Source organism: Opisthocomus hoazin, chromosome 4, assembly GCF_030867145.1.
Source record: "Opisthocomus hoazin isolate bOpiHoa1 chromosome 4, bOpiHoa1.hap1, whole genome shotgun sequence".
NCBI classification, from domain to species: domain Eukaryota; kingdom Metazoa; phylum Chordata; class Aves; order Opisthocomiformes; family Opisthocomidae; genus Opisthocomus; species Opisthocomus hoazin.
This window is the reverse complement of record NC_134417.1, coordinates 75,192,410-75,219,734: the sequence shown is the minus strand read 5'-3', so window position 1 is coordinate 75,219,734 and position 27,325 is coordinate 75,192,410. Positions and strand designations below refer to the sequence as shown.

General features: G+C 38.6%; 1 protein-coding gene across 4 annotated transcripts in view; it reads left to right on the top strand.

The window, feature by feature from the left end:
• The first annotated feature begins 3,037 nt into the window (after positions 1 to 3,037).
• Positions 3,038 to 27,325, top strand: part of PRTFDC1 (phosphoribosyl transferase domain containing 1) — a 47,244-nt gene continuing 22,956 nt past the window's right edge. For all 4 annotated transcript variants that reach the window (XM_075419543.1, XM_075419541.1, XM_075419545.1 and 1 more), the window contains exons 1-3: positions 3,038 to 3,113; positions 7,038 to 7,144; positions 9,872 to 10,055. In XM_075419543.1, coding sequence (XP_075275658.1) covers positions 3,054 to 3,113; positions 7,038 to 7,144; positions 9,872 to 10,055 — 351 coding nt within the window. In that variant the 5' untranslated portion in view covers positions 3,038 to 3,053. The remainder of the gene's footprint in view (positions 3,114 to 7,037; positions 7,145 to 9,871; positions 10,056 to 27,325) is intronic.

Genomic DNA, 27,325 nt, shown 5'->3' with positions numbered 1-27,325 from the left:
TGGCTTTGTTGATATACCCCTGACCCCAGCCTTCTATTTTTAATATTTCGTTACATTAGAGTTGTGAAAGGGTGGATACTACATGTCCTGCTTTAATCAGTAACAGGGTAAGAGAGAAAAAGATGTGTAACTGAAATTATGAAGCTTGTTTTGTGAAGGTCCAAGATATAAATACGTTCACAAGGGATTTGCACTTAAGTCCTAACTCTGCTTTGTTTCTCTGTGTGTCGCTGCTTCTATCTGCTCCTTTGTGTCTTTTGGCTATGTGTCCAGACCTACCCAGACCTACTTGTTAATATGATCTATTTTCTTTGTTCTTTCCCTCTTTAATCATTTCCCATGGTTGTATATCTAAAACTATTTATTCTTTTCCTCCTATTTTTAGTTTATAAACAAACAGCTAAACAAAGATAATAGGAATGCTCTTCAGAAGGCTTACAGTGTTTTTCGCAGTCAAGGCCCTGGTATAAAGTTTTAAATAATCATATTTTGGCTCTAATTAAGAAAGGTTTTGAAAATCTACTGTAAATTCATTCATTCTATATTAGTTCATACTAAAAAACCAATGTAAACCAGTAAGTGCATATACCTTCATAGCAAAATCCTTAGCAGCTTCATTCCCATCATGCACAAAGAACTTCATTAATTCAGGTTTCTATTAATTCTGTGGGTTTCCAGAACCATGAATTTGTCTCATTTGCAACAAAACTAAAAAAAAGGTATTACATTTTATGCCAATTAAAAAATCTTACATGGAGAAGAGCAACTTTGTGGGTTGGAATGGTGGCTGCTGATAGCAGCACTACCATTCAGACTGTACCTCAGCTAAATTTATCTAGCTTTTCATTTCCATGTTCTTATTTATTGTTATTAGCAAGACATGACACTTCATTACACTTCTGAAGTGAGCCCTGTAAAATTGTTCAAAGAGAAGAATACCAAAAAGAAGACTTGACAAAATGCAGTCATCCAACCTTGACGGGAAAAACAAACATTTCCTGCTTGAGGTTTTCAGCAAAATGCTAGAGGATTTTTGCTTTTTAGTATCTTGTTCATGTTAATTTTTCCAAATCATTAAGCCTCTGTCCGTGGTGTTCTGTCTGTGGTGTAGTTAGAACAATCTCTTGTATTCTAGTGCTCTGATAAAGAATATGGTTAAAAAAGACAGAAAACTCTGTAACAGTAACCAGACTAGTCCAAAAGGTAGAAGAAACCAGCACTTATACAGCAGTGGCAAAATTAACCTGAGGTTCTAGCTGTAATACAAATAACATTAGACTTCCTTTCTCAACAGTGGTATGAAACGTTGACATGCAGTCGAAATGCAAAAGTATTTAGGGATTTTGTCCATTATGAAAATCTCCTGTATATTTTACAGAAATATTTTTATTTATGTAGCTTTGTACAAATCTGTATATGCTGTTTATCAAATGCACTACTTTTTATTAAGTTTATTTTAAAGCACTGTGAACAGGAACTATTTTTTTTCAAGCATACATCAGTCTTCATATACAGGCATCACTTCTGAGGCAGACATATTCTGGAGTCAGCCTTTGCCACTTTGTAAACCTGGTCTTCTGTTCTTTCAGACGTGTTATCAATTGTAGCAATCGTTCTGCTAAGAGTAGTTCCTTAAGCCACCAAAAAGCATACAGGTCTGGCTTCATATAAGAAACAAAGCATTTAGCACAGGATAATTTTCAGTTGCTTTAGTACTTAGCCAGACTTAAATTGGTGATTCATTTATAGAAACCTCTTAACACCAGATTCCTAAGCTGTTAATTGTCCTATCAGTTCTAACAGTTCTACGTGCCCTAACAGGATGCCCCTAAAAAACAGCCCACGCTGGACACCGACCTCCTCGTGTGGACACACCTATAACGTTCTCCCGATTCATATGTTATGACTTGTGACCTACAAGTCTCAATCACTACATTCTAGAAAAGTAGTGTACCAAACTGAAATGTCTTCCTACTTGGTCGGTAAGAGCCCCTCAGGTATCACGAAGTGTATTTCATTATGCCCAGGTCTCCCCTAAAAGCAACTTTCTTTTCCTTTGATAATTTCTAGTATAGGAATGGCAGATTTCTACAAGCTGTATATTTAACAAATAAATACCAGAAATCTTCACCAAATTTCACTTTTAAGAAAGTGAAAAGCTGTAATCTTACCCACAGAGGCCTCAGAGGCTGTTAGCATTTTTCCCAAAAGACAGGATACAAAAAGGACAGAGCAAGTCCAAATCTTAACTTCTTACATGGGAGTCTAAAGGTAAACAATGATCAGAGCAACACAAGAGAAGAAACAAGCTCCTTCTCATCTGTGAGGCTATGAAAGCAAAATATTAATAGTAATTTTAACGGAATTGGAAGGGGGGTGGCAGAAGACTGCATGGTTCCTGGTGTTTTCCTTCTACTGGACAGGCGGCACGAGCAACGTGGTGGTGGGCTGAAGGCACTGGGAAGATGTCGCTCGCTCCAGCATCTACACAGTGGTGAGGAAGAAGGAGCACCAGTTCAGGAGTCAGCAAGGAATGGAAAGCAAGATTAATGAACTGTTGGAAGTTTGCTTTCTGGCATGCTCATTTCTCCCTAAACCATACACAAAAACCTGTTAAAACGTCCGTTTAAACGACACCAGCTTAACCTTACCCGCTGAGTCACTCAGCCCAGGCCTCTGCCCGGCTCTACCCGAACCTCCCCATCACCCTGCCAGCCTCTCGCCTGCGCTGGCCTCCTTGGGCCGTGCCTGCCCCTGGCACCGCTGCACAGACAGCTCTGCTTCCCGGGGACCCGGGGCGCCGGCCCCACACACCGGGCCGCAGCCCCCCGCCCCGGGGCCAGCCCCTCGGGCACCCGGCGGCCTCCAGGCTCCTCGCCACCTCCCTGGGCCGCGGCCCGCCCGAGAGCGGCGGCAGGCACAGCCCGGCCTCCGGCGCGGCTGCTGCTCCAGCCCGGCTCCCCAGCCGCGCTCCCCGGGCCAGGCCAGGCCGGCCCGGCCCCGCCCCGCCCCGCCCCGCCCCGCCGCAGCCCCTCGGGCAGGCGCGGAGGAAGATGGCCGAGCAAGGCGGGAGCAGCGCGGGGGCGCGGAGCGGTGGAGGCCGCGGCGTTGTGGTAAATGCGAGCGTCGCCCGGCCCGGCCCGGCCCGGCCCAGCCCGGCCGCTGGCCCCGCGCGGTGCGCGAACCCCCTCCCCCTCCGCCCCGCTGCCGCTTCCCGCCCTCCGCCGTGCACTGCCGCAGACCCCCCGGCTCCCCCGCCGTTTGGTGCTTGGTCCCCCGCGGGGCCTCGGCACCGCTCCGCTCGCTGCCTTGCCCCTCTGCCCGCCGTCTGTCCCCTCACGTCCTTCCCGCCCGCCGAGCCGCCCTGCCAGGGCTCCTCTTGCTGCGGGCTCCCCCCGGCCGGCCCTTGTGCCGCGTCCCCTCACCCCGCTCCCCTCCCCGCGGCTGCCGGCGGGGGTCGGTCCCGCTGCGGCGGGAAGGTGCGTGCTGGGCCCCCCGGGCCCTTGACTTCCACCGTGCCGGGCTACCCCGAGCGGCGGGGTTTCACCGGCTTGCCCGGTCAGGACCCCGGCGTGTCCGAGAGGCCTGCGGTGGTCTGGGAGCGCGGTGAGAGCCCGGCGTCAGCCTGCCGCGTGGTCCGCCGTGGCGAGAAAACCCTGTCCTCTGGCAGTGCCTGCGGAGCACCCCTGGGGCTGGGTGAGCGCTGCGGAAGTAAGTGAACGTGCTCGTTATTCTGAGGGACAAAGCAGATTCTCCCATGAAACAAACACCACGCTGGCAGGGTATCACCACCACCTGAGTTATCTTCGTATTTTAGTGTAGCGTTGGGATTTTAACCGAGTTGCAGAGCAGCCGCCCTGGTCGTGGCCCGGAGCTGAGGGCCCTGTGCAGGCGGCAGTTACCCCCGTCCATGCCGGCAGCGTCCCCTCCGTCCCTCCTCAAGAAACTCGTTGAGCTCCCTCTGAAGTCACCATGCGTCAGCCACCTCTCCTGGCACCGGCGTGATAAATGACACTGGAAAAGTGGGTGACTGCGTTTAGCACCAAAGCAGCGTGAGGATATTGCAAAGGAGATGAATGCTTACAACCACGTTCTGCTGTCCTGACCTCATTTTGTTTGGTACACACCAATGTGTGCATCTCCCCAACCTCCCCAAAAAACCCAACCAGAAGTAAGGGCAGTGCAATAGGATTTAAGTTTCTGAAAGCTGGGCTTTTCTTGATGCTTAGTCCCTTTGTATCGAAGCAGAATCCAGATCACTGTCACTCTGCAGGGAGTACGGTGCTGAGACCTTGTGTGTACCCACTTTGCCAGACAACAAAACTTGCAGTGTTCTTCCAAAGGTGTTGCAGGAGAAGGTCTCCAGTTTCTCTTTTACACCTCGAGGGAACGCTTTTGGGTATTGCCGTGTGTTTGTGTTCATTTTTGGATATGTTCACATGAACCGTTTAAAGTCCTACTGAAGAATTTCCTGGGCTGCTTGAATATGCCAAACCGGAACTTTAAAAACAGCTCGTTCTTTCACTGTGGGATTTTTTCTACACACTTTTGTGCCAGTATATTTAGTATATATATATTCATTTATTTATCCAAATGAAAACTGTCTTTTTATTAAAACAATCACAAATATTTCCTTCATATTTTCAAGGGTTGAAGCCAGAAGTAAATTTATTGAAGAAGTTGAGTTTAATTTGGGGGAGGTATTTTTTGATGTGTAGCTATTAAACTGAGGATAATTGCACTTTTTTTTTTTTTTAATTCACAAACAGAAGACTCGTAAAAATTTATAGTTACTTGAAAATTGTCCTATAGGGTAACACTGTGAATAGCTTTAGGGTAAATGAGAATTTCTAAGCCTTATTGTTTGGAAGTGCCTGTTTAAAAGAAAGGAGACTATCAAATAGGCTTATTCTATTAGAAAAATAATCAATTAGAAAATACATGTGAATTTAATCTTATTTGTCAATTGCCAGTGAGCACTTGTGAGAACTTCTATATTATTGCAAAGTGGTGCAGTTTATGTTCTTCTGTTCAAGAGGAACAGAAGGATAGATAGGAGAATCAAAATTTCATCCTGATCCTGTTTCATAAAGGGCTTACTGTAACTTAAGTAAAAGCTATTGGCTTGTGTGAATTCTGAAGCAGTTTCCATCCATTTAGTTCCGTCTTCTGCATCACACTAAAAACATGCGATTTGACAAGGATTCATCAGTAAGCAATACTGACAAGGGTTCTTAATGGGTGCTTATAGTACTTAGGCAATTTAAAGCACTGTCTGAAATTGTTTCATTTTATGTTAAAATGCTTTTGAACAAAACCATACCAGACAGTTCATAGCTACAAAATGTTTAAAAAGTGTCAGCCACTCCTATGTACTGAAAATGAGGATCGGAAAATAGGCTTCCCCGGCCTTCTGCAACAGTGTTTTTGGAGCAAGATTTGCTTCTAAAAATCTATCCAAGGACGATATTTATAATCTCCTGTTTCTATAGAAATGAGGAACGTAACTAAGTAACTGTTTTTCTTTTGTGTATTTTCAAGGCTGGTATAAGATGGGGGAAAACCTTGCCTGGATTCTAGTGATCTCTGAGCCATGCTCTTTATGGGCCAATGTTCAGTAGTAGTTACCAACAAATAGCTTTTTTTGATGTAGAAACTCTTGGGCGGAGTTAAGAAAACACAACGGTCAAGAGGTCTGTAGCTGTCAATGAATATACATAAAAACCGCAACCAAACAAAAAATCCATGAGGCAGAACACTGTTTTAGTCCGGCATGAGGCAGGGCTATGCCTAAGTTCAGGAAAACTAGATATGCAGGAACAGCTCAGCATCAAATATGTCGTGTTAGCCTAGATGTGTTTGAGACATGATTTATTGCTCTACTGTAATGGCACTTCTGCTACTACTTGAAATTGTAAGCGGAGGGCTCTTCCAGTGATGGTCCTGTAAAGGCTATACTTAGCAGAAATGCCATTAAGACATGCACTTCGCAAAGGCGAGTTTCTCACCGTTCATCCTTCTACTCAAGGGTTGTGTGGCCAAGCTGTAGAAAGAAGACAGTGTGTGACACGAGGAACATGATTGTAAAGAAAACCTATTAGGGGTCACTTTTTATCCTGAACCAATATTGACACAAAGCTTTCTAAGGATTCCAAGATACCTTGTGAACCGACAGGTCTTGTCTTTCATAAGGAATTGGGGAAATTGTTGGTCTGATGTTTGTGTAGCTCTTGTGCTGATGACTTTGCATCTTCATAGCTTTCTGAAGCCTTTACCTGTTGGCTGATTTTTGCCCAACTTAATCTCTGCTGCCATCGTGTGCTGTGGGATTTCCTAATTGTATTCTGATATTTATGAAACTAACCTATATTAGAACTGTAAAATATTTTTTATGTAAATGTATGGATTTATAGACTAGCCGATAGTGAGGTGAGATGCAAGCATTTTGTAATAACTTACCGCTGATGACTTACCTGAATTAAGAACCTCATCTTTGGCAAGAAGTATGGTCTTCCACTGATCTGTACAGATACTGTCCACAAACCACGCAGTTTATTCTCCCTATGTACTGTTTCATCTGTAGAATATTTATTGATGTGCGACTTTAAAATACCTCTAAACCAGAAATGTACAGTTTTAATGTATGATTTTATGACTTTTAATCCCACTGTCTGAATCTCCCATTGGAGAACCCATTCTTACTGGTAATCTTATATTTGCATTTCGAGTTTGAAAGTCGCAAGGAACTTCAGCTTGCCACTAGTTTAGTGTTATATATTTCCTCTTTCTGTCTAGTTGTTTGTAATTTCGAGTGAAATTTCCCATGTTCTGTGGGGAAGAAACTGTAGCGTTCGATTTCTGAGATATACTGAGAAGCAAAATAATTAACAGGAAAAATTGAACAGTAAATTATAACTGGAAGAGAGTATGTCCTACAATTAATTCAGCCAATAGAGTGTACTAGAACACTCAGTTTATATCAGTTACGTATTGTCAAAGACCATGAAGTATTCTTAACAGTACTATTTGATGTTCAGATTTCAGACAATTGGCCTGGATACAGTCTGGATTTGTTCACTTATCCTCAGCACTACTACGGAGATCTGGAATATGTGCTCATACCTCACGGCATTATTGTTGACAGGTACGTGTAGTTTGAATGTTACTAAATAAATTCTTTGGTCAGTAGTATTATTCTTTTTTATAAAACCTGTCATCCACAGACAGTGTGTATGTAACATTTGTCCTGAAATATTGTATTAGCAATTTATAAATTACTTTTATTTATTTAATTTGGAAAGTAAAAAAATGCTTGAAGGTTAGAAAATGCTAGACTTGTAGTTGCCTTTGCAGCTCCTCGTCTTAATTTCTTTCACCGAATTTCTGATTTGGCCACTGAATGAGACAGGGGTCCCACAAAAAGGAGGGTGTGATCGTCTAGTGAAATTGGCATTGGAATGTAAATTACAAGAGAGCTGAACTGAAGGTGAAAGGGCAAGTACAAAGCCTTGTATAGTTATACTTGAATGTCCCACTTGCACTCTAACCATCCCGTGTTTGTAATAAAAGAAAGGAGAATAAAATACAGTCAGTTATGTACACTTTGCCAACTCCCTAGTACAAATCATTAATACCGATTAACCTAATGATTCCCGACTGCATCATTAACTTCTGCCATTTAGCACAAGTGAAAATCATGTGGACTCTTTGGGTCCACATGCTAGGTTTGGAGGGTGGCAGTGGGAGAGGTTGATCAGCCCTCATTCCTTACCTCGTGGTAGTTCCCGTGTGCTCTCAGTGTAGCCATTTGATGGTGCTTTGGTATTTGTGGTAGCCCAGCTCAGTGTTCATGCTCAGTTTCTATTTTGACATGCTGTTAAAAATCTTATGAAAAAGTTACAAAAAGGCAATGGTAATTTTCAACAGTGTATTTACTGGGAACATCTGAATGGAATTTCATGGGACATTTTCAGCCTGCATTCTACCTACCACATTTAAACAGCTGGTTGCAAATACTGAAATTGTTGGAACTCCTTGAAAGGAGATTGTAAACAGCTATCATAAGGAAGAATAATGACTCCTGTATTTGCTTTTAAACACAAACTTTCTTTCATTGCTTTTTCAGTTACCATTGTGTTGAATGTGTCATCTCTTTTGGTTAGGGTCAACTGACTTTTAATTTCTCTTCTGTAAATAAATACATTAAAATGTCAGTTCTCATAGAATTCAATAGAATTTTATTTGAAGTAAGCATTGAACTCCAGTGTTGTTTTTATACTTCAGCAGAATGAAGTCCACTGTTTTTTCCTACTATAGCAGAAAAGACTGATTCTATTCTAATGGAAAAGGACACAGAACTTAAAATATGGTAATCATGCAAAATTTTCATGTAGGAAGAAGCATCAGCACTTGAAAAAAATCTCTTGTCAGTTGGTAGCAATTATACATAGGTTAAAAACCTGGTATGTTTTTATTTAGAAATTGAAATTAGTATATTTTTGTCTATGCTGGAGTTCATACTCTTAAAATACAAAAAGGTCTTTGAAATGTTTTGAAATTTCAGCTCCTCAAACAAGCTGAGAAAGAACATAAAAAGATGAAAATCACCAGAGAAATGTTTCTTCTTAATGAGAGGTTTTCCCCATTATTCCCAGACTTGATAAAATATGATAAAAGACTTTTACTAATCTTCAGTAAAGTAAAAATGTTTTACTAATCTGGCAAATTCCCATATTACAGTGGGTAGAGGGAAAAAAAAAGACGAAAAATATAATCATGAAAGATGGGGTAAATTATAGGATTGTTTAATAAATTGCATCCTGTCAAGAAGTCCACTCTCATCGAAACTACTAATCTAATTCAGAGAGCTATCAAAGAACTTTCCAGTGAAAGTGTTTACAGGAAGTAATGCACTGAGCTGATTTTCCTCAAAACATTAAATGACATTGTTCAGTTTTCTGTCAATACCTGCTTTACATCTAGAAATGACCTGGTGCTCTGTTTTAGGTCTAGAAATGCCATCTACCTTGTTCTTTAGAAATCAAAGCTACTTAATATAAGCATTGATGTTTATTATTTTTATCTTGAAAATTTCTATACTGTTGTATGGCAGAAATGTGTATCTTTTGGTTTCAATCATCTGCCACATTGTGTTTGCAATGCAGAAGCGTCAAAGAGAAGACAGATACAGGAACCCTGCAATTCTGGGTTAACTGGAGCATAACTTTGATTCTTCTCATGCGTGCGACCTTGAACAAGTCACTTCAGCTCTTTGCACTCTTCTTTTTTTTCTGTGTGAAATAGTGATAATGTACACCCTTTATAAAATTTGTATTGGTGCTATATTTCTTTACAGTATTTGAGTATACTTTTATTGAAATTGTAGGGCTAGCATCTTCCAAAGCCTATCAGTGTGAAATATTTCTGGTAGTTCTCTTCCCTATCTTTCATTTAATTTATTGTTCTTGGGAAGTCGCTAACAGAACAAGTTGGGGGATTTTACAAGAATAGTTTATACTGGTGTTTCCTGTGAAGTAAAACTGAAGGCTGAGTTGCATTCTTTACTCCAAAGTCTCTGAAATGCTTATGAATTCTACATATGCTGAGATGTGTTACTCTCTATAACTGGGGAATTTATGCATTTAAGCTTAACCAGTTTGATCTGCATGCTTTGCATCTTGCATCCATCACTCTGTATCCACCCACTGTGAACTTGATCCAAACTCAGTGAAGTCAAGTCAAGACACTTAAACAGACTGTCAGTCTAGCTATATACTCACCATAGTGTTTCTTTGTAACTGCATGGAAAGCATACCATGAACTTAGAGAATATGCATCTAATGTTATTTTATCCTTGATTTTTTTGCCCCAGGACGGAACGATTGGCCAAAGATATTATGCAAGACATTGGAGACAATGATATTGTGGTTCTGTGTGTCCTCAAAGGTGGCTACAAGTTCTGTGCTGACCTTGTGGAGCATATTAAAAATCTCAGCAGAAATTCGGAAAGGTTCATCTCCATGAAAGTTGATTTTGTTAGGCTGAAAAGTTACCACGTAAGTCATCAACAACTTACTTATGTAGTTTCTGGTTGTATATGCATAATAAATAGTAGACTTTTAAAGTGGGGAATTTAATTTTTTTTCGCCCAAATTATAAGAAAAACAGTGTAAAAAATATTCTTGTTTGAAAAACGTGTGAGGTTTTCTTTCAAAATACTTGTTCATGTCCCTTTATACTTTATTGATAGTATGAATGAGGATACGAAGGGTCCTCAAGCTGTATTTTTTTTTATTTAATCTGTCTTCACTTTTGGACAGCAAATTATTCCAGTTTCCATCATGTAAAATGTCAGCATGTTTTTTGTTCCCCAAATCCTCAACAGTTCTGTCAAGTTTATTTCATGTTACTTCATTTTCCACCCCCACCCCCACATAGTTTGGCACAACTGCAAGATGATGAATCTCTTATTCTAAACGTTTAATGTTAAGTAAATTAAATGCTTTCATCTTCATAACAGAAAGTTTACATAGTAGCAAAATATACCACTAGATGATGATAGTGTTTTATAAGAAAATGAAATAAGCCATTGAACCAAATCCAGTGTTATAGGATCAAGACTTCCTGTTACCTTCAGAGGAAATTATGCAATAATAATTAATTTGTTTCAGTGAGGCAATGATAGTGAGATGACTGGCCTTTTTTTAGAATGCATGATTACAGTTTCTGTTAGTGTAAGCTGTACATTTATATTCCATCTCGTATGGAGTTCACACTCCATAGAGAGGGAGCATTTCTAGAAGTAAGTTGTCCTAGAAATGTCTGAGGAGGTACAGTAAATAAGTGAAGTGATAATACAGTTTCTCTCTGAGCACAAATGCAACTTGCTGAGTCCAGTAGTTCCCACAGTAACTCTACATCCTTTCCACAGACAGAGGCTGCTTGGTTGGCATTTTGCTCTGCCCCCAGTGACCGTAAGCTTTTCCTAACTTTCACAAATCCAGTCCGTTTTTTTTCCATTGTGGAAGAGAAGTGGATGAGAGCCTTTTGTAGCCATTTGGTTAGGATTTGGTCCTTGGACTTCCCTTTCAAGAATTAGTCAGGTCTATGAAGGACATGTGCAATACTAATATACAATTTCTTGCTATTTAGCAGTATTACGGAACTAATTAATAAAGTAAAATATAATGTTTGTCTCACATAAAGGTACATGGAAATCATACTCAAACTTTTTTGGTGTAGTAATGATAGCAATTCAATAATACTGCTTGGCGAATAGTGGAATTACTTAAATTGGATTTTATTTTGCACCTGGCATATAGGTAATACACATGCTTTTCCTATTGGATTATCTCTTATCCAGTATGAAGATACCCTGGTTCTAAAATTTCTTTCCTTGGTGACAAGTCAACTCTTTTTAGCCATACTAACCCATAATCAATGAGTGACAGGAGATGTATCCCACAGAAGTGTGGAAATCTTCACATGATGGCTTAGGAAATAAAATAAAAGCACGTTATATCAGGGTGAAGCTGTAATACAAATTTTGTTATGCACAGATGCAGTTATCAAGACTAAGCCCTAGATGATCCTAGCATTTAGTGGCTGTGCATATTATGGATCTTAGCCTCATGCTTTAGCAGGAAGGTAGTGCCTTGCCTAGGACTAGTGCTTGCATTTAGTTTTTAGAAAATAAATCCTTTTTTTCTTATAAGTTCTTCCAAACAGGTGTCAGCTATTTATAGCCTGAAGCTGTGCTTGATTTAGTGCTTGGAACAGTGCTTGATATCTGCCTGGTCTTGAGAAGCTGAATGACACTACTGTATAAATTTGAAGTGACATTAATATTGCTAGATTCATTCCATGAGATATGTATAAATATGATGCTGACTGAAGCAGAAGTGCCACTACCTGCCATCCTTTGCGTTCTGAGTTATCGGTGTGTCCTGCCCAATTGCAAGTTTTACAGAATGTACCCTTGTCAACACAGCAATGGTCAGAATACCTGAGCTGTTACCAGTTTGAGTGACTCTTTATCCCAGCCTTATATGAGACTCCCAAATCCCCCATGTTAGTTTATTCTGTGATAACATACCTCTCACAATGCTTTACACTTTAATCAGAGGCAAATAATTACAGTTTTAGAGGGAAGACTCTACATGAAGTCTTGGAGCATCACCGGTTCCACTCCTTTGCTTCCCTTCGCCTTTTCTGTTCCACTTTCTATTAAGACTTATTGCTGCTCTCAACCCATTTTTCTCTCTTTTTATCCCTTTTTCATTTTATAGACTCTTCTCACATTATTTATACTGCTTCCTTTTACTAACTGTTTTCTGTTTCTCTCCTAAAGGGAGTCCTGCTGCTCTCAATTCAGATATGTCTCCCTTCCCCCCTCCAGCTGTTTAAATCCAACAACTAATTTCATCTCAAACTCGTGGGATTTCTGAATTGTCTCATTCCAACTTCAGTACTGGAAGGTTAGTGGATTTTTAGAGGTTGTAATTTAAAGTGAGATTTTTTGGTTTAATCATGTAGTAAAAGTGGGCTGCAACTGTGACCCAGCGTCAGATCTTGGCATCAGTGGAAGTACACCTTAACTGCAGAGTATCAGAGGAAAATGTTGTACTTTGATGTCTGACATGCTGACATGATTGCTTTTCAAATAAAAGGAGATTGCAAACATGACCAGCTTTACATACCTTTTTGTTTTTCAAACCTGTCATCATATTCCATAATTTAGACACTTAATTAGTATGTTAAGATCTGCTTTCATATTAAGTAGCTTGAAGTTGAGCGTCTAAATTCATTTTTAGACTTCTTCATACACATTAATTGATATTAAAAAAAGCATAGTACATTTAGATTCTCTGGATATTAATGAGATGAGTGGCTCCTTGTACTTCCATAATCAAGATGGTTTTATCTGGTTTGTGAAGTATTGACATATGTGACTAAGCATGGACATTTTTATGAGAAACTTTCCTGTGTTTTACAAGTGGTGTCTTGTTTCATTATCTCAAATTGGAATGTCAGATTACAGAATTTAGTATATACACAGGTAATGTGGGAAAATACCGTTTTATTATTATTTGTAGAGGAAGCAAAGTGGAATCCAACTTAGGAAACCGTAGTCTAAAACTAATGTCATTATACTGTTTATATTCTACAGACATCGGTATTAGTTCTTTGTCTTTTAACAGAATTTCTGCAACTGAAACTGGAGGTGCAGCCTTGTCTGAAAGCATATTTTTACTTCCTCTAGAAATTGCATTATGATTTTCCATTTCTTGAGGGTTTTTTTTTCACTAGAATGCTGAAATGATACAGTAGAGAAAGTTAAGGAGTTTACACATGTAGACAGAAACTTACAGGCTCAGGTGTAGATCAATAAAGAAAAAATTAGGTGTGCTTAACTGCAAACAAAGTTTATATCTGTAGATTGAGAAATATATGGTATACAAAGAAACACTTGATAGCGTTGCTATAACTCAGAGTTTTAAGGCTTCTGAATCAGTAAGAATGATATTAAAAATAATTATGAATTGGAAAAGAATCATGACTTGGAGATACGTGGATAGTTTTCCTCCATAGAAATATGATTTTTGGAGAATGCCATTTCTTGTAGACTTACAGGTGATACGATACACTAGTTCTCATTTTAACTTTGTGTATTTAAATGAGCTGAAAATAAGGAGATTGTTTAAGTGGGGATTTGATTAGAGGCTGTATGGTTACTTCACAAGCTTCTAGCAGAGTGAGCAAATTAAAAGAAAGCACCAAAGTAAGAGTTAGAAAATATGATTTCATAAATAAACAGATAGGGCAGTAGCATGTAGACTTAAAGGTGAGAGTCAGGAAAAAGTTGGAAAGGAAAATAAAATCCAGTGATGGAAATTTGAATGGGAAGCAGCAGTTTTCAGAGGCAAAAAGGAAAAAGCATAGACTTATGTGAATGATCTCAAGAGTAGTGCATCAGTAAGTATAGTGGGTAGACAAGGAAGTACTGGAATAGTCTTCACATGAAATATGATGCAGGTATGGAAAGCTGCATGCCAAGTTTTAGGGGAAAACAATGTATTCTGGAAACACTGATGCAAGAACAGATAGAACTTGGCAACTTCTTAGACATTGAGTTCTAAGACATTGGATTTTAATGTACAGAAGTTAGGAACAGTGGAATTGACTGCAAAGACTTTTGAGTTTAAAAGTGAACAAATAAGTTTAATATATTCAATTTTCACCGTACGGAATTTTTTCCTGAGTGATCACTCCTCCACGGGGAATCAGAGCTCTGAAGTTGAAAAGAGGTGAGATTTTCAAATTGATGGAAGATTTCAAAATTATTTTCAGAAACAGGATAGGTTGAAGTCAAGGAAGAAAAGTAACAGAGGAAGAAGCTGGGCTTGGGAATGTCATCCAAGGAGAATATGACACCAGCAGGTGAGGTGACATGGATCCAGAAATTCTTTAATAAGATTGTGATACTGATAACTTTAGCAGATTAAAGAACTAAGTAGGAAGAATCCAGAGGGAAGTACAACAGAGGAAGCAGGAAGGTGTTTTACTAGGGTGTTTACAAATTAATGGATAGGACTAGACAAGAAAGAATGTTTAAGGATGAATGAGAAGAGAGAGCAAACACAGGAATAGAAGGACGTGGATGTCACAAAGAGAAGGGCCGAATGCGGTATGTTTTAGCAAAAAAACATAGCATGAGAACCATATCAGAAGAGTAGAGTGTTTGTGAACAATAATTAGAGCTTCTCTTGTTCAGTGTGGAAGAGACAATTTAGGACAGGCTGCTAAAGGTAAAGGTTGAACCAAAGCTCAATTTTGAAATGGAACCGGAAAAAATGAAATGGAGAAGTAGAGGAAGTATGCAGAATCTGTAGACTTTCTTGAGACGTTCTCAGCAATCTGTCAGCAGGAGAAAAAGTAAATGCTTGTGAATTAGGACTTCTTTGGTGGACAGATGATGGAAGCTAAAAATTGAAAGGATCATGCGAAGAGTCATTGAAACTAGTGATGGTGGCTGGTGGAAGAGAGGAAAAACGCCACATACTTTTATTGGGCAGACCAGTGTGCTTTCTACATGCATTGCTACTGGTTCTTGTTTAGTATTCCCATACTGTTATCCATGATTGTCTATTTAATTCTCTTAATTATTGTATTTTACAAAGTAAGTATGATAGTAAACCTCACATTTTGGGGAGTGGCAAAGAATCCCAGTGGCATAACTTTTTTTCAGTGAAAACCATGGTGAGCTAAACTAGGAGTGAAATTGATATTTGTCCTTAAGACTTCTGCGGTTTCTTTGGTTATTCCTGTGTGGACTAAAGTGACAGAAGATCAGTCATCTCTGTTATTCTGATATTGTGCAATGCACTTCTGAAAGAGGATAGTAGATGAATTGTTGATAATCAGGTTATACATCATAGTTGTTAATTCCATCTTGAGCACAGATTATTACAGAATATTGATCTGTTTTCCATACAGTAGCTGAACTGCAGATTCTAGAAGTGCATTTTTTATCTTCTGGTGTCGAGAAGATATTGTTGAAAATCGTCCTGAAAAATATGAATGAACTTCAAAGGAATATTGCTTTCTAGTCACTTGGAGGAAACTTCTAGAGGATTATGTGGATTTGGTCAATTCATGTAATTCTTTAAAATGAATACAGTATTTATGGTTTCCAGAACATAGCTAATAAAAAAATGTGACCTCTGAATTATAATCCATTCACAATGGTTGCATTGAAGTCTGTTCACAAACAAATCCATTGATATTATCTGTTTCCTCTTCAGCCTCCAGTTGTTTGAAATGTATTTACAACTGTTGCTTATTAATCTTGGCATAAACAGGACCATTAGTGCTGCAAAATTCTAAAAACAAGCAACAAACCAAGCATTGTTTAGTAGAAATCTGAATGTTTTTCCTATATGAAGCCATCTCAGTAAATAATTTTGCTAAATCTCTCTGCTGTAGGAGTAAGGAAGCAGAAGGATTTTATGAGTAAGTTGAAAGCCAGTGGTAAATGTAGTAAAAGAATTTATTTTTCTGCTGTGTAGCTTTACATCTCATACACCATGACTAAATACTTACATCATAAAAAACATAAGAGCATGAGGCATCAGACTGTGATCGCAGTAGAGGATGGTGTAAAATGTACATTCCTGCTTTGCGTAACCTTTTTTTTTTTTTTTTTGCTGCATGGAACTTGTTTTCTTAAGATCAGTATGAACTTTACATCTGAAAACAGTATGTTGTAATCCTGACCCTAAAAAGCAAGTAGCGTCAAAATGGTTTTATTCATTTAACAACACAGAAGAAACAACAAAGTGTGTTGCTTGCATTTAATGATTCATATCTATACTCGGACTCTACACGAGTGTCACAATGGTTGTTTATCTCCATGCCTACGTGTCATGAAAACACAGCTTATGATCTCTTGAGAAAAATGTGCGTCCTGAGATGAAAGAGAATCCACATTAGTTTTTATACTTACCAGTTTCCTCTTGGGCAGGCTGTGAGTTCCCTTTATTTTGCTTCATGCACACAGTTTAGCTGATGACCATGTCATCTTCTTGATGCTGAGTAGCCATGGAAGAATTACAAATTAGAGCCTACCTGGTAGAATGAATTCCTATGAACTTTAAGGCCAAATTCTGCAATGATTTCACAGGACTGAACGCCAGATTATCTTCAAATTATGGATTTGACATTCGTATAAATAGCTTCATTGTAGGCAAAATTTGGTTTATTTATTTAATTGGAGAAAGATTGTATGTATACTAGAAAAATTAAAAGTAATTAAAATATACTCTTTTAAACTTTTTCAGATGCATGATTTGTAGTCAGAACTGTAGACAGTGAACACCTGTAAAGAGAATTTTACAGCATGATGATATAATTTTAGAAGCTAATGAGCAACAAAAATATGACATTAATTTAGTCCACAGAAGCTACCAGTGTCAAAGATTTAGACTTTGAAGTTGTTATTGTTCTGAGAAATGTGTTCTAGTGATTGTAGACAGTGCTGCCAAATAGATGTCGTATGGACAAGCTAAAGATGAGATATTTCGGACTAGAAATCTACTCCTAAAGCTGCCAAAGGGATGTTATGTCTGTGCATTTTTCCATGTGTATGAATGGATAAAATGGCATTTGCATCCTAAAGTAGAAGTATCTTTCTGAGTGAAAGCTCTGTGAAATGCTCAAACCTGCTAAAACAAGTGAGTAAAAGGTTCTTTACAGTTCCAAGCCAAAGATACTCCTGTCTTAAGCAGGCACTGATGCTTTCTCTGTATCTCTGATGCTTCAGTTATTTTCTGAAACTTAGTAAGACCTGAGTTGGTTTAGAAGGTGAGGAACAGTGGAAACAGATCATATTTTGTGTGGATGGAATGTTTGGAAATGCTACAATTCACAGTCCTCCTAACTGTGTCCCAATGTTCATTTCCAAAGCGTTAAGACTTGTTTAAAAACAGAATATTTTCCATGAAAAAAACCAAAAATCACTTCTACATGCAGCAGTGTCTTACTGCAAAATGTCGGCCTCAGAGACGCTAAAGCTTTTCAGAGAAATAGCTGAAAATGTGTTAGTAGCGGGCGCTGTCCCAAAAGCTTATTCTTGAAACCAGCTGATGAATTTTTTTTAAGAAATTTACAAAAATGTTATCAGCAGAACAGCAGCCTCATTGGTTAAATTGTGGCTGCTGTTACTAGAATAACAGCGTGATTCAAGGAACTTTGAGAATAAAGTCTTCTGCTAGATTCATCTGTGTGTCAGGTACAGGTAGTTGGTGGTTTGGGGTGGAGGCTAAGATGCTGGCAACGGGTCTCTCTCCCGACTGCACGTGTGCTGGCTCTAATGGTGACAGTCTCTGGTTCATTCCTCAGTGATTGCCGTGCCCTCCTGCCAGCCACACTTGCCAGTTCAGCTGCTTCTCAGCACTGCCAAATCCGACTCAGCCCAGATGAGACCGGTTACCAGAGACTTCCTATTTGAACCGCTGCAGCTCGCTGGATTCATTTTTTCTGACCCAGATGCACGCGTGCATCTGAGCCTGCCAGACGGAGAGCCACAAGCAGCTGGGGACAGCTTGTGGGCAGAAACGTCTTTGGTCAGCCCAGCTCCTGCTGGAAAAAGAAGTCTGCCCGTAGTAGAGAGATCCTCGTCACCAGGGGTGCAGCATGGCAAGCCTCAGACCCTCTGCTTTTTTATCTGAGATGCTCCTCAGAGGTGCCGGAAGAAGCGTGGATATTTCAGCCCTGATTATTTTCTGAACCAACCTACTTTTCATAGTGTTCTAAGGGAAACTGGAGAAGTATGTAATGAAATGTGACCTTAAAATTCATTGTCGTGGAACTTCTCAGGTCTGGAGGCTGATGCTCTCCTTTCTAGGCATCTACAGCTTCCACTTAACGTGATGGCAGAGTTGTGAAATACAAGAGCTTAAATTCGTCATTCGCTCAAGGCTGTCTTGAGTGTAAGGAGGAAGAAAGTGTTTCTGATTTAAGTTATTTTGATTAAAACATACAGTGTTTTCCTGTTGGACACTGCTTAAGGGTTTGGAGTGTTACTAATAATATAAGTAGGCGCTAATTTGTGGGCATAGTTCAGGAAAGGTCATAATGAGCCTATCATACAGTCAGTTTATCAAGTTTATCTGTAATGTAAAACTTACTCATAGAGGGGTGATCTCTGCAACTCCATACATCAGATAACACACCTACACACCACTTAAATATGTTAGCACCATCGCAATTCGTAGGGATTTTTTTAAAGTATGAGTAAGTGTTTCAGTGACTCACATAGAAAAGATTTGGGGGAACCAAACAGCTTAGCTGGGGGAGAAGTGAGTAGGAAGTGGCCTGATTGCCATGAATGGGAACGGATGTGGCAGTGAAGGCAGAGTGGTACTGAGCTGTGCTACAGCTCTCCAGCAATATCAAAATATTGCTTTAAGGCATTTGTGGGACATACTAAAGCAAGTAACTACTTGCCTTGTCAAGATACTTTTCATTTTTATCGGTTGTTCCCTGCTTAGGTATTGTCTTCCTTTATATTGATTTGTGATTTTTAGCTGTGGAATGATTTTTTGTAACTGAAACAAAATTTACAGTTCTCTTGTATGTTGATACTCTGTTCTTCTGGACTGCAGATCTAATGCAAATTCCACAAGAGGTATTTTCTAATATTTCTGGAGAAATTTGTCTCCCTAAGGGCCACATTTTTCTAACAAGCTGTAATGTTTTCTTTTGAAAAATGTTTTCCAATTTGAAATAAATGTTTTAGATTACAGTGTGTTACAGAGGGTACAGCTACTATGTATAAATGGAGTTTTAGATCTGAAGTTCATTTTTTTAAATTTTTTTTTTTTTTTTTTTTGTGAGCTTAAATCTTTGGTGTTTTTAAGCAACCCAGGCTTCTGGAATATCTTAACATTTAAGACTGTAGATGTTTTTAAAATTGGTCAGTTTTAGAACAGATTCAAAGCATCAAGGGATTTCATTAAAAGCATTCAAGAGGTCATCTTTTCAAAGAGTTAGATTCTAAAGTTCCCCTGGATACATTATTTGTTGTAAAGCAGCGGTTTGTTACAATGCCTAAAAAAGTGAAGTTTAGTCTTAGTAAAATATTTTGTTTCATATTCTGCCAAAAATACAGCAAGCTACTGCTAAATTATGACATTTGCAGCAATACTACATATCATTGCTAGGAGAGACTATAGTCTGTATTTTCAGTCTGCTTCACAGATTTTTACAGTGACAGGGAGATAGGCTCTTACGTATAAGAAAGGTCCAGAAAATAATGGTTGCTAATCCTGTTGCACAAATAAGATCTGATGAGTTTGCAAGTATCGTGACATATTTATGCATTGGAAAAATATCACCTTGATTACTTATTTGGATGTTAATAATGCTATTTAGTGTGTGGGTTTTTATATTAAGATCTGAAACGGGGAAAAATTAATTAAAAGAAGCTGGAGGGTTCTAATTTTCCCAAGGAATTCTATGAGTCTCTTTTACTGGCATCTCTTAAATGCTGTTTCTTAAAACAGATCATAGCATGTGCAATGTTCATGCAGTGCGACATGCTGTAAGGCATAAACCAAAAAGGTTACTTTAAAGGAATATAGCAGTAACAAGAAGTACTATATTATTGCAGTGCTTATCTGTGTGACAAAATTCTTTTCCCTCCTCATTTGATAGACAGAAGTTAGAATATTTAAATAGAGGAGGGATACAATATGATAACCATGCAAGGAAACTCACAAAGGAAGTGTGTGTTGTCAAAAGTTTCCAGGTTGTCACTAGCGAAGGGACTAAACATAGTGGTATGAAAGAGAGCACAGCGGAGTTGTAAGAGTCAGTGATATGTGAGACTCCAGATTGCTGGGAGGGACTAAGCATTTGAGGTTTTTATCAGTCTCATCTTTCGTGAATTTGCTTACACTTATCTGTTATCTATTTTCTCAGCCTGCAGCTATTTGACAAATTTGAAGATTCTTCTCCTATCTTCCACCAAATTCTAGGAACTGCTGATAGTCAGGGTCAGTCAGAAGGTTAGTACTTGGTGTTAGTCTAGAGAAAGCTGTTTTCTCTTGTGCTTTCAGAACTCCCCAAGGGGCAGGGTTTTTAGTATGGAGCTACAAATTCACTATGCAATTTTTCATGATGTTAATTTACTTCTGTTCGTTACTTTACCACACAATTTAAGACAAGGGGTAAGATGGTGCATATGGATCTAGTAGGGTCCCAACTGGCATGCTGAGACCCTCTGTCGATGCTGGGAAACATGACTTCCAGTTCTGCTGCTCTAATGTTTATGCATTTACTGCTAAACAGTAATTGGGTAAAAGACAGATACTCCAGTTAACATGGACTTGAACCCGAACTGACCTTTTCCTAGCTGAGTCCAGTATAGTCGGCCATAGCATGCTTGATGTCCTTTACAATTTTTGTGTTACCATAGCATAGTTACAGGAGGAAGATTTTCCCTGCACTCTTTAGCTTATGGTGATCTTCTGAGAGATGAGGAAGAAAAGAAGTCCAAGTCTCCTATTCCAAGAGTGTGGGATTTTATTACTTTATTATCACAAAAAGTGGACACCCTTAGTAATACCTTCTGGCAGTCCAAAATGAATGCCTCAGTAGGATTATGGCAGTTCTGGAGCGTACGCTTCCTAAATTGTTTGTTTGCCTGTACGTTTTAGATTTTATTTGCCTCCCATCTCTGGAGACATCGTATGAACCTCACCTCCCAGGACTGAACAGCCCTATGAAACTGTTAGTACCTTTACTTGTCCTGGAATAGATGCAGATTTTATTTCTGTGTTTTAAATGTTATTTTACAGAATAAAGATGTTATAGTACAAGGAAACCTCAGACTACACTCCGTGGAAACTAACCTGAATTTTGAGGATATATTGTGTTTCTGGTTTATATATGATTCAAAACATTTGGTATCACATGTTCTGGATTTCCATTCTTGATGATCCTTTTAAGTGTACAGGTGCTGTTTGTGCCATATGGTTATATGTCGTGCTGCAATCTTACTTACAACCCATTGAACCAATAACAATCAAATACATAAAACTTAATTGCAAAACCAGAATGGAAAACATTAAATAATTTATATTCTATAATCCTTATTAGGTAAGTAAACTGGTCAAAATTCTGCTGCAATTTACAACAGTTTGGCCCTTTTCCAGTAAAGTTACTTCACGTTTATGCCAATATAACTGAAATAATATCTCTGTTTAGAGATTTTAAGAGAAGTTTTACCTGCAGTAACACTACAGGGCTAGATCATTTATGCAGTCATGTTTTTAGAAAATTTTCTTTATTTGAAAATATGTGAAATATCTTTATTCTTTATTTATAGGTGAAAATATAGTGTTGAACACATGCTTCCAGCAAAATAAAAGAGTGTAAAGAATTTGCAACTTTTAATATTTGCCCCTAGCAAATATGTTCTTAGTTACAGGTATAATCTGTATTAACCTGTGTTAATTGCATTAACATTGTATGTGAGTTCAACTTTGTTGATGCCTGAGAGTACACACAAGAGAGATCAATTCCAAATGCCTCGACCGGGAAGGGAAAAGCTTCAATGGCAGTTTATGCTTCATTAGATACCGGAGAATCTCCATGGAAGCAACTCCTGCAGGAGACGAATTTTCTAGTATCTTGTTTCAAGATATTTTACCTTCTTTGGATTAAATACAGAGAAGGCATGTAGGAGTCCTGGTACACAAGAAGTAACTGAATATGTGAACAGATGATTGAAAACCATCAAATTTATTAAGTTTAATAACTGACTGTTGCCCTGAGAGTTGTTTAAGCTGAATGATCTGCCTTGCTTTTACAGCAGGGTGGAAACATACACATGCGTTACAACAGGTCAGCTGATAAGGAGTACCTGGCTGTCAGTAAGTTCGTTGTTTGCATTTGGCTGTCCAAAGCCAGCTTCCTCATTGCAGAACTCTGGCCTTCCCTGGAACTGGATAGACTAGCCTGAATTTGAAGTACTTCCAAACCTGTGCGATGGAGTTTTTTGTTAAGGAATAACAAGAAGGAAGAAAAAGAGTGAAAAATACGCTAAATCTTCAGTTATACTGTAGATCTAACCATAGAGATGTAAAACACGTCTTACGCTGTAGTAACTGGAGCTCAGATAGGTATACCTATACCAGTTTAAAATTTACTATCTCAAGTTATGCTGGCGATAGCAATAGGACAGATCTCAGCCCATGATAGTCAGTGATGTGGTTCCTAAGCAACTCAGGAAGGCATCATAGCTGCAACTTCAAAGCTGACAGAGATACACGAAACTGTCAGTGCTTCGGTGCAAATGTGCCTTTACTGTCCCAGTGGGACAGGTGATGTTCTGACAGTGGGTGTATGCCAGTTTACTGTATTTGATTTTCAGCTGGTTCAGCATTGTTGGTGTGTTTGAAAAGTATTCAAAGCACCTCCTACAAATATAGCAGTGACCTGGCACTTGATTGTTTTCAGTACGGGTGTGCTGCGGAGGTTGCAGCCTGCCCTTTGGTATACATTTGATTCTGGGGAAGGGAAGGCATGCTTTTCAGTCTTTACTGGGAAGTGATCCGTATCATTCCCACTCATTTGCACAAGTCTCCATCTTAACAGTACTTACTGGTTGTCCTCTGAATGTTGCTACTTAAGTCGAGATAGTCCTTCTAGTTGCCTGGTATGAAAACCATGACAGTCCATGTTCTGACCTACACTCATGAGGTCCTTTTTCTTAGCTGTTGTTCTTTAGAGAAATATCCCAAAATGATATCACTTCAAGTGTATGTTGCTTGTAAATACAGGATCATATGTATTACCACTCCACTGATGTTATTCTTACTTCTGCTGATATACGGAGGATAATTTCATAACCTATACTTTATATCTCAGTTTGACTTTACCTAATAGTCAAAATAGGTTAACGGATGATGTAGATGCCATACTGACACTTCTACGACCAACATATTCATACATTGAAGCACTTCTCAGGAGGCAGACTGCAAAGCAATTAAGTTTCATACTAGGGTGTCAGCATCCAAACTGCAACATCAAAATTTTCATTTTAATTATTAGGTTCATGGCTGAGATAGTACAGCATGGTCATGTAGCAAAAGATATTATAATTATTGAACAGTGTGTAATTTCAAAACAGAAGTCTTTATAATTGCAGATACATCTATCTAAACTCTGCCAATACCTGCAATTAATTTCTGCAATGCTATTTTTTAAGTGCAGAAAGCTTGGTTACGTTATGAATCAGTTTGCTGCAGCTAAGTCACATAGAAGTAATAATTTTGTATTTCAAAGCTGTGTGAAAGACATTGCTTATGTGGTTTCATTTTTGGAAGATATTAACTGGAAAGTCATTTCTTGTCATATCTGATCTGTTTTCATCTGAGCATTATATTTTTTCTTAACTGCAAAATGTATCTGTAATATGTGTTAGTTTGTAAGCCAGAGTATACAGTTGTGCTTGATTTTTTGTCATTTTCAATTATCATTGCAGCAGTATATTGTAGCCATGTCTCTGAAACCGTATATCTATTTCGTATGTCAATTATGTCTATGTGATGTTTCAAAGTCTCAGCTTTTCTTTACTATATGAACTACCAAGAATTTTGTTCAAATCGTCATCATTCATTACCTTGGTAATGTCACCTCCCTTTGACTTTAATGCCATCCACCTTGTTCCCTCAGTGCCATCAGATCACCTTCAAAGTTACTGTTAGTGTAGCCTACCCAGTTGCTGGGTCTTTCCTCCAGTATCAAATTCAAGTTATTGTTTTACTGAGGTTCATTGGGACTCTATTCTTAATGATCATGAACCCAACAAACATGAAATCCAATTGTTGTCATTTTTCAGTTGGTAAACCCTATAGGTAAATTTATATTTCTACTCCAAGTTCAGGGTGTAGAGCCCTGTTAATCATCCAGTGTAATGTTTTCATTAAAAGTCTGCAAAGATTGGTTGCTAATATTTTTTTGTGACATAAGTTGGTAGAAATATTAGATTGGTTGTGTCTTTTGAAAGCTGTCCTCAAATATATTTCACCTAGATTAAAATTAAACCTTGGAGTAAACATGCAAGCAAATTAACATGGAGTGGTATCAAGGAGGATTGTGTTAAATGTTTGTGTGAGACAGAGCCTGAGTGGATAGTTCAGGATGTTACTAATGGATAATACTCAAGATCATTTCTTCTCATGTGCCTGTGGTAAATGCGACCGATAATTTCCTTCTGAGTCCTCAGTGAAGTTTTTAGGAAGAAAATATTGATCTCGTCTCTTAAGCTGGGATTCATCTCACCTAACTTCAGATTTCTCACAGTTAGATGTCTAAGTGTAAGTTATTTGCTGTAGATTTCCCTCATGGTGAAATAGATGATTTATGTGATCTATCTTGTTTTCTCCATTGACTATGAAGGGAGCCCAGGATGCATGGATTTAGATGTCTTAGCTTTCAGATACCGAAATTAGGAACCAAGTAATCCTATCTTTAATGAAGACATTTCAAGGTCATGGGTCACTGCGAGAACAGAAGCAGCATAGATCACAAGCAGTTAATGACAGTCTTAATGGAAAATAAAAAGGTGAGGCCAAAGTGCATGTAGAAACTGAACTCTACTCTGCTTTAGTAGACATGTCGCACCAAACCTGTTGGTGAAATGGTGCTTGGCTCTTGCAGTAATTCTGTCTATCCGTTTCACTTAGCCATTAGGGAAGGATAAGGGAAGCCTTAGAGATGCTCTGTATTCAACAGCTTGAGGTTGCAAGGGACAACTGAAAGTAATGGTCTGTAAATGACTTATTTTTGATCAAAACCTTCCTGGAAAACACAGTTGTAGGAGATGGGATGGTGGTGCAGAGTGAGCACGCTGTCCTCATGGGAATCCTCAGGTTGGCAGATCTCCTGTATCACCCAAGTGACAGAAAGCAAAGTAGAACAGGCTTGATGGTCACATCCTTCTTTGTTAAGAGTTTTCCTGATGAATTTGGGAGAAAAAGGTAATCACATTTTTTCCAAGAAATTCCACATGAATTGTGCAGACTATGGTAGCAAGATGTGTGATAATGACCCGGTGTGCATATTTCATAGTTTAGTTATACATTTAAACTCTTATGTTAGAGCTACTTTTTTGCCATGATTCAAGAATCTTTGTTTCAATGAGCCCAGTGTTAATGTACTCCAGATTCTGCTTCTTTAGAAGAGTAACAGATGTTCATAGTTTGGTGCAATTTTCAGATGAGCAATGCTGTTTATAATAAATTTTCCTGAGACCACCCAACTCATTTCACTTGTAACTTGAACTACGTCCAAGTGTTGATCTCGGGAGATGTCAAAGACATGTAATAATTCTGTGCCTCACCCAGTTCAAAAGACATGACTTAGTATAGATGGAATTTAAATATCTATACTTCCAATCAACATAGAAAGTCAAAGTTTTATCTTGCATGCTGTGAAAAGCAGAGGTGGAAATAGCAACATTCTTGCTTTCATTCACCAAGTGTTCGTAGGATCTGAAGATGTATATTGACAAGGTCTGACTGAAATAAAATCATAAACCAAAGATGAACAGGTAAAAAAATACAACACAGCAAATAAAAACAAAGAAACTCAGATTTATTCTGGAAAATGCAGATTGATTAAACACAGAAAAAAAAATCAGAAATGCAGTATTAAATGTAGCTTGGGATGAGGTGTAGGGATGTGACAAAATGCATCATGTCATATTAGAAACAGCTTCAATATATTTTGTGCTGCATTAAGTAAAACGTAGTGTGATTTTGATATGTCTCTATCTGGGACATTATATTTAGTGTCAAACACAGAACAGCAAAAATTGTGTTGATAGGGTTTAGGTATGTTAGAAAGCAAGTATTGAGGAATTTTGGGAGATGGAAAATGAACGTTTAATTCATGTCTCTGCATTTATAAGAAGTCCTAGAGACTCAATTGTATCAGTTTTATTAAGGTATGGAGCAACTCCCAAGGGAAAAAAGAAGCTCTGAATGACTTGAGACCATAAAAATTAAACAAACAGTTCTGAGCTGACAGTAATTGGTACTGAATGAAACAGATTTTTTTTTCCTGACATTTATTGTACTTTATACTTAACATTTACTGCAGTGTTATTTTGAGATTATAAACTAAGAACTTGGAAAAAAGCTTTGAGACGTTCCTATGGCAACTGTAGTGTGCACGTTATCTATACGAACATTATTATGGTAATGTGACATTGTGGTATTGAGTCTTGCTGTTTGGCAGGTATGTATTTTACAATATGAGTTAATTGATGAATATAGAGATAGTTATAAATGGCATTAAGATAAATGATCTGAATTTTTTTTTTGCAATAGAATTGCTCTACTGTGTGATGCAAGTAATTTCTTTAAATCTCTTGAAAGCACCTTGGCTGATGGATTCTGAGCTGCATTTTTCTATATGGTTTTTAGTCAGAGTGAATCCTCACCTTCTCCAGTCAGAACAGGAGGATTTTCATAATTGTGTGCAGTTGTGTCACAACAGCCAGTGTGTGAATATGCAGGTTGATGGGATGCTCAGATTCCCGGGTTCTCAATGGCTTTTGTGTTTGCTTAACTGCTTGCCAGCAGTGGAGATGCTATTTCAGCATCTTCCTTTCAGTTGGAGCCAGAAATACCAAATGCAAAGGAAACAGTGCTGCTGTGAAGACTGCTGAAAGAGATTTTATTTTTTCAGTTAAAAAAAAACAAATTCATTAATCTTTGCACCTCACTGTTATCTTTTTTCCCTCTTTTTCAAC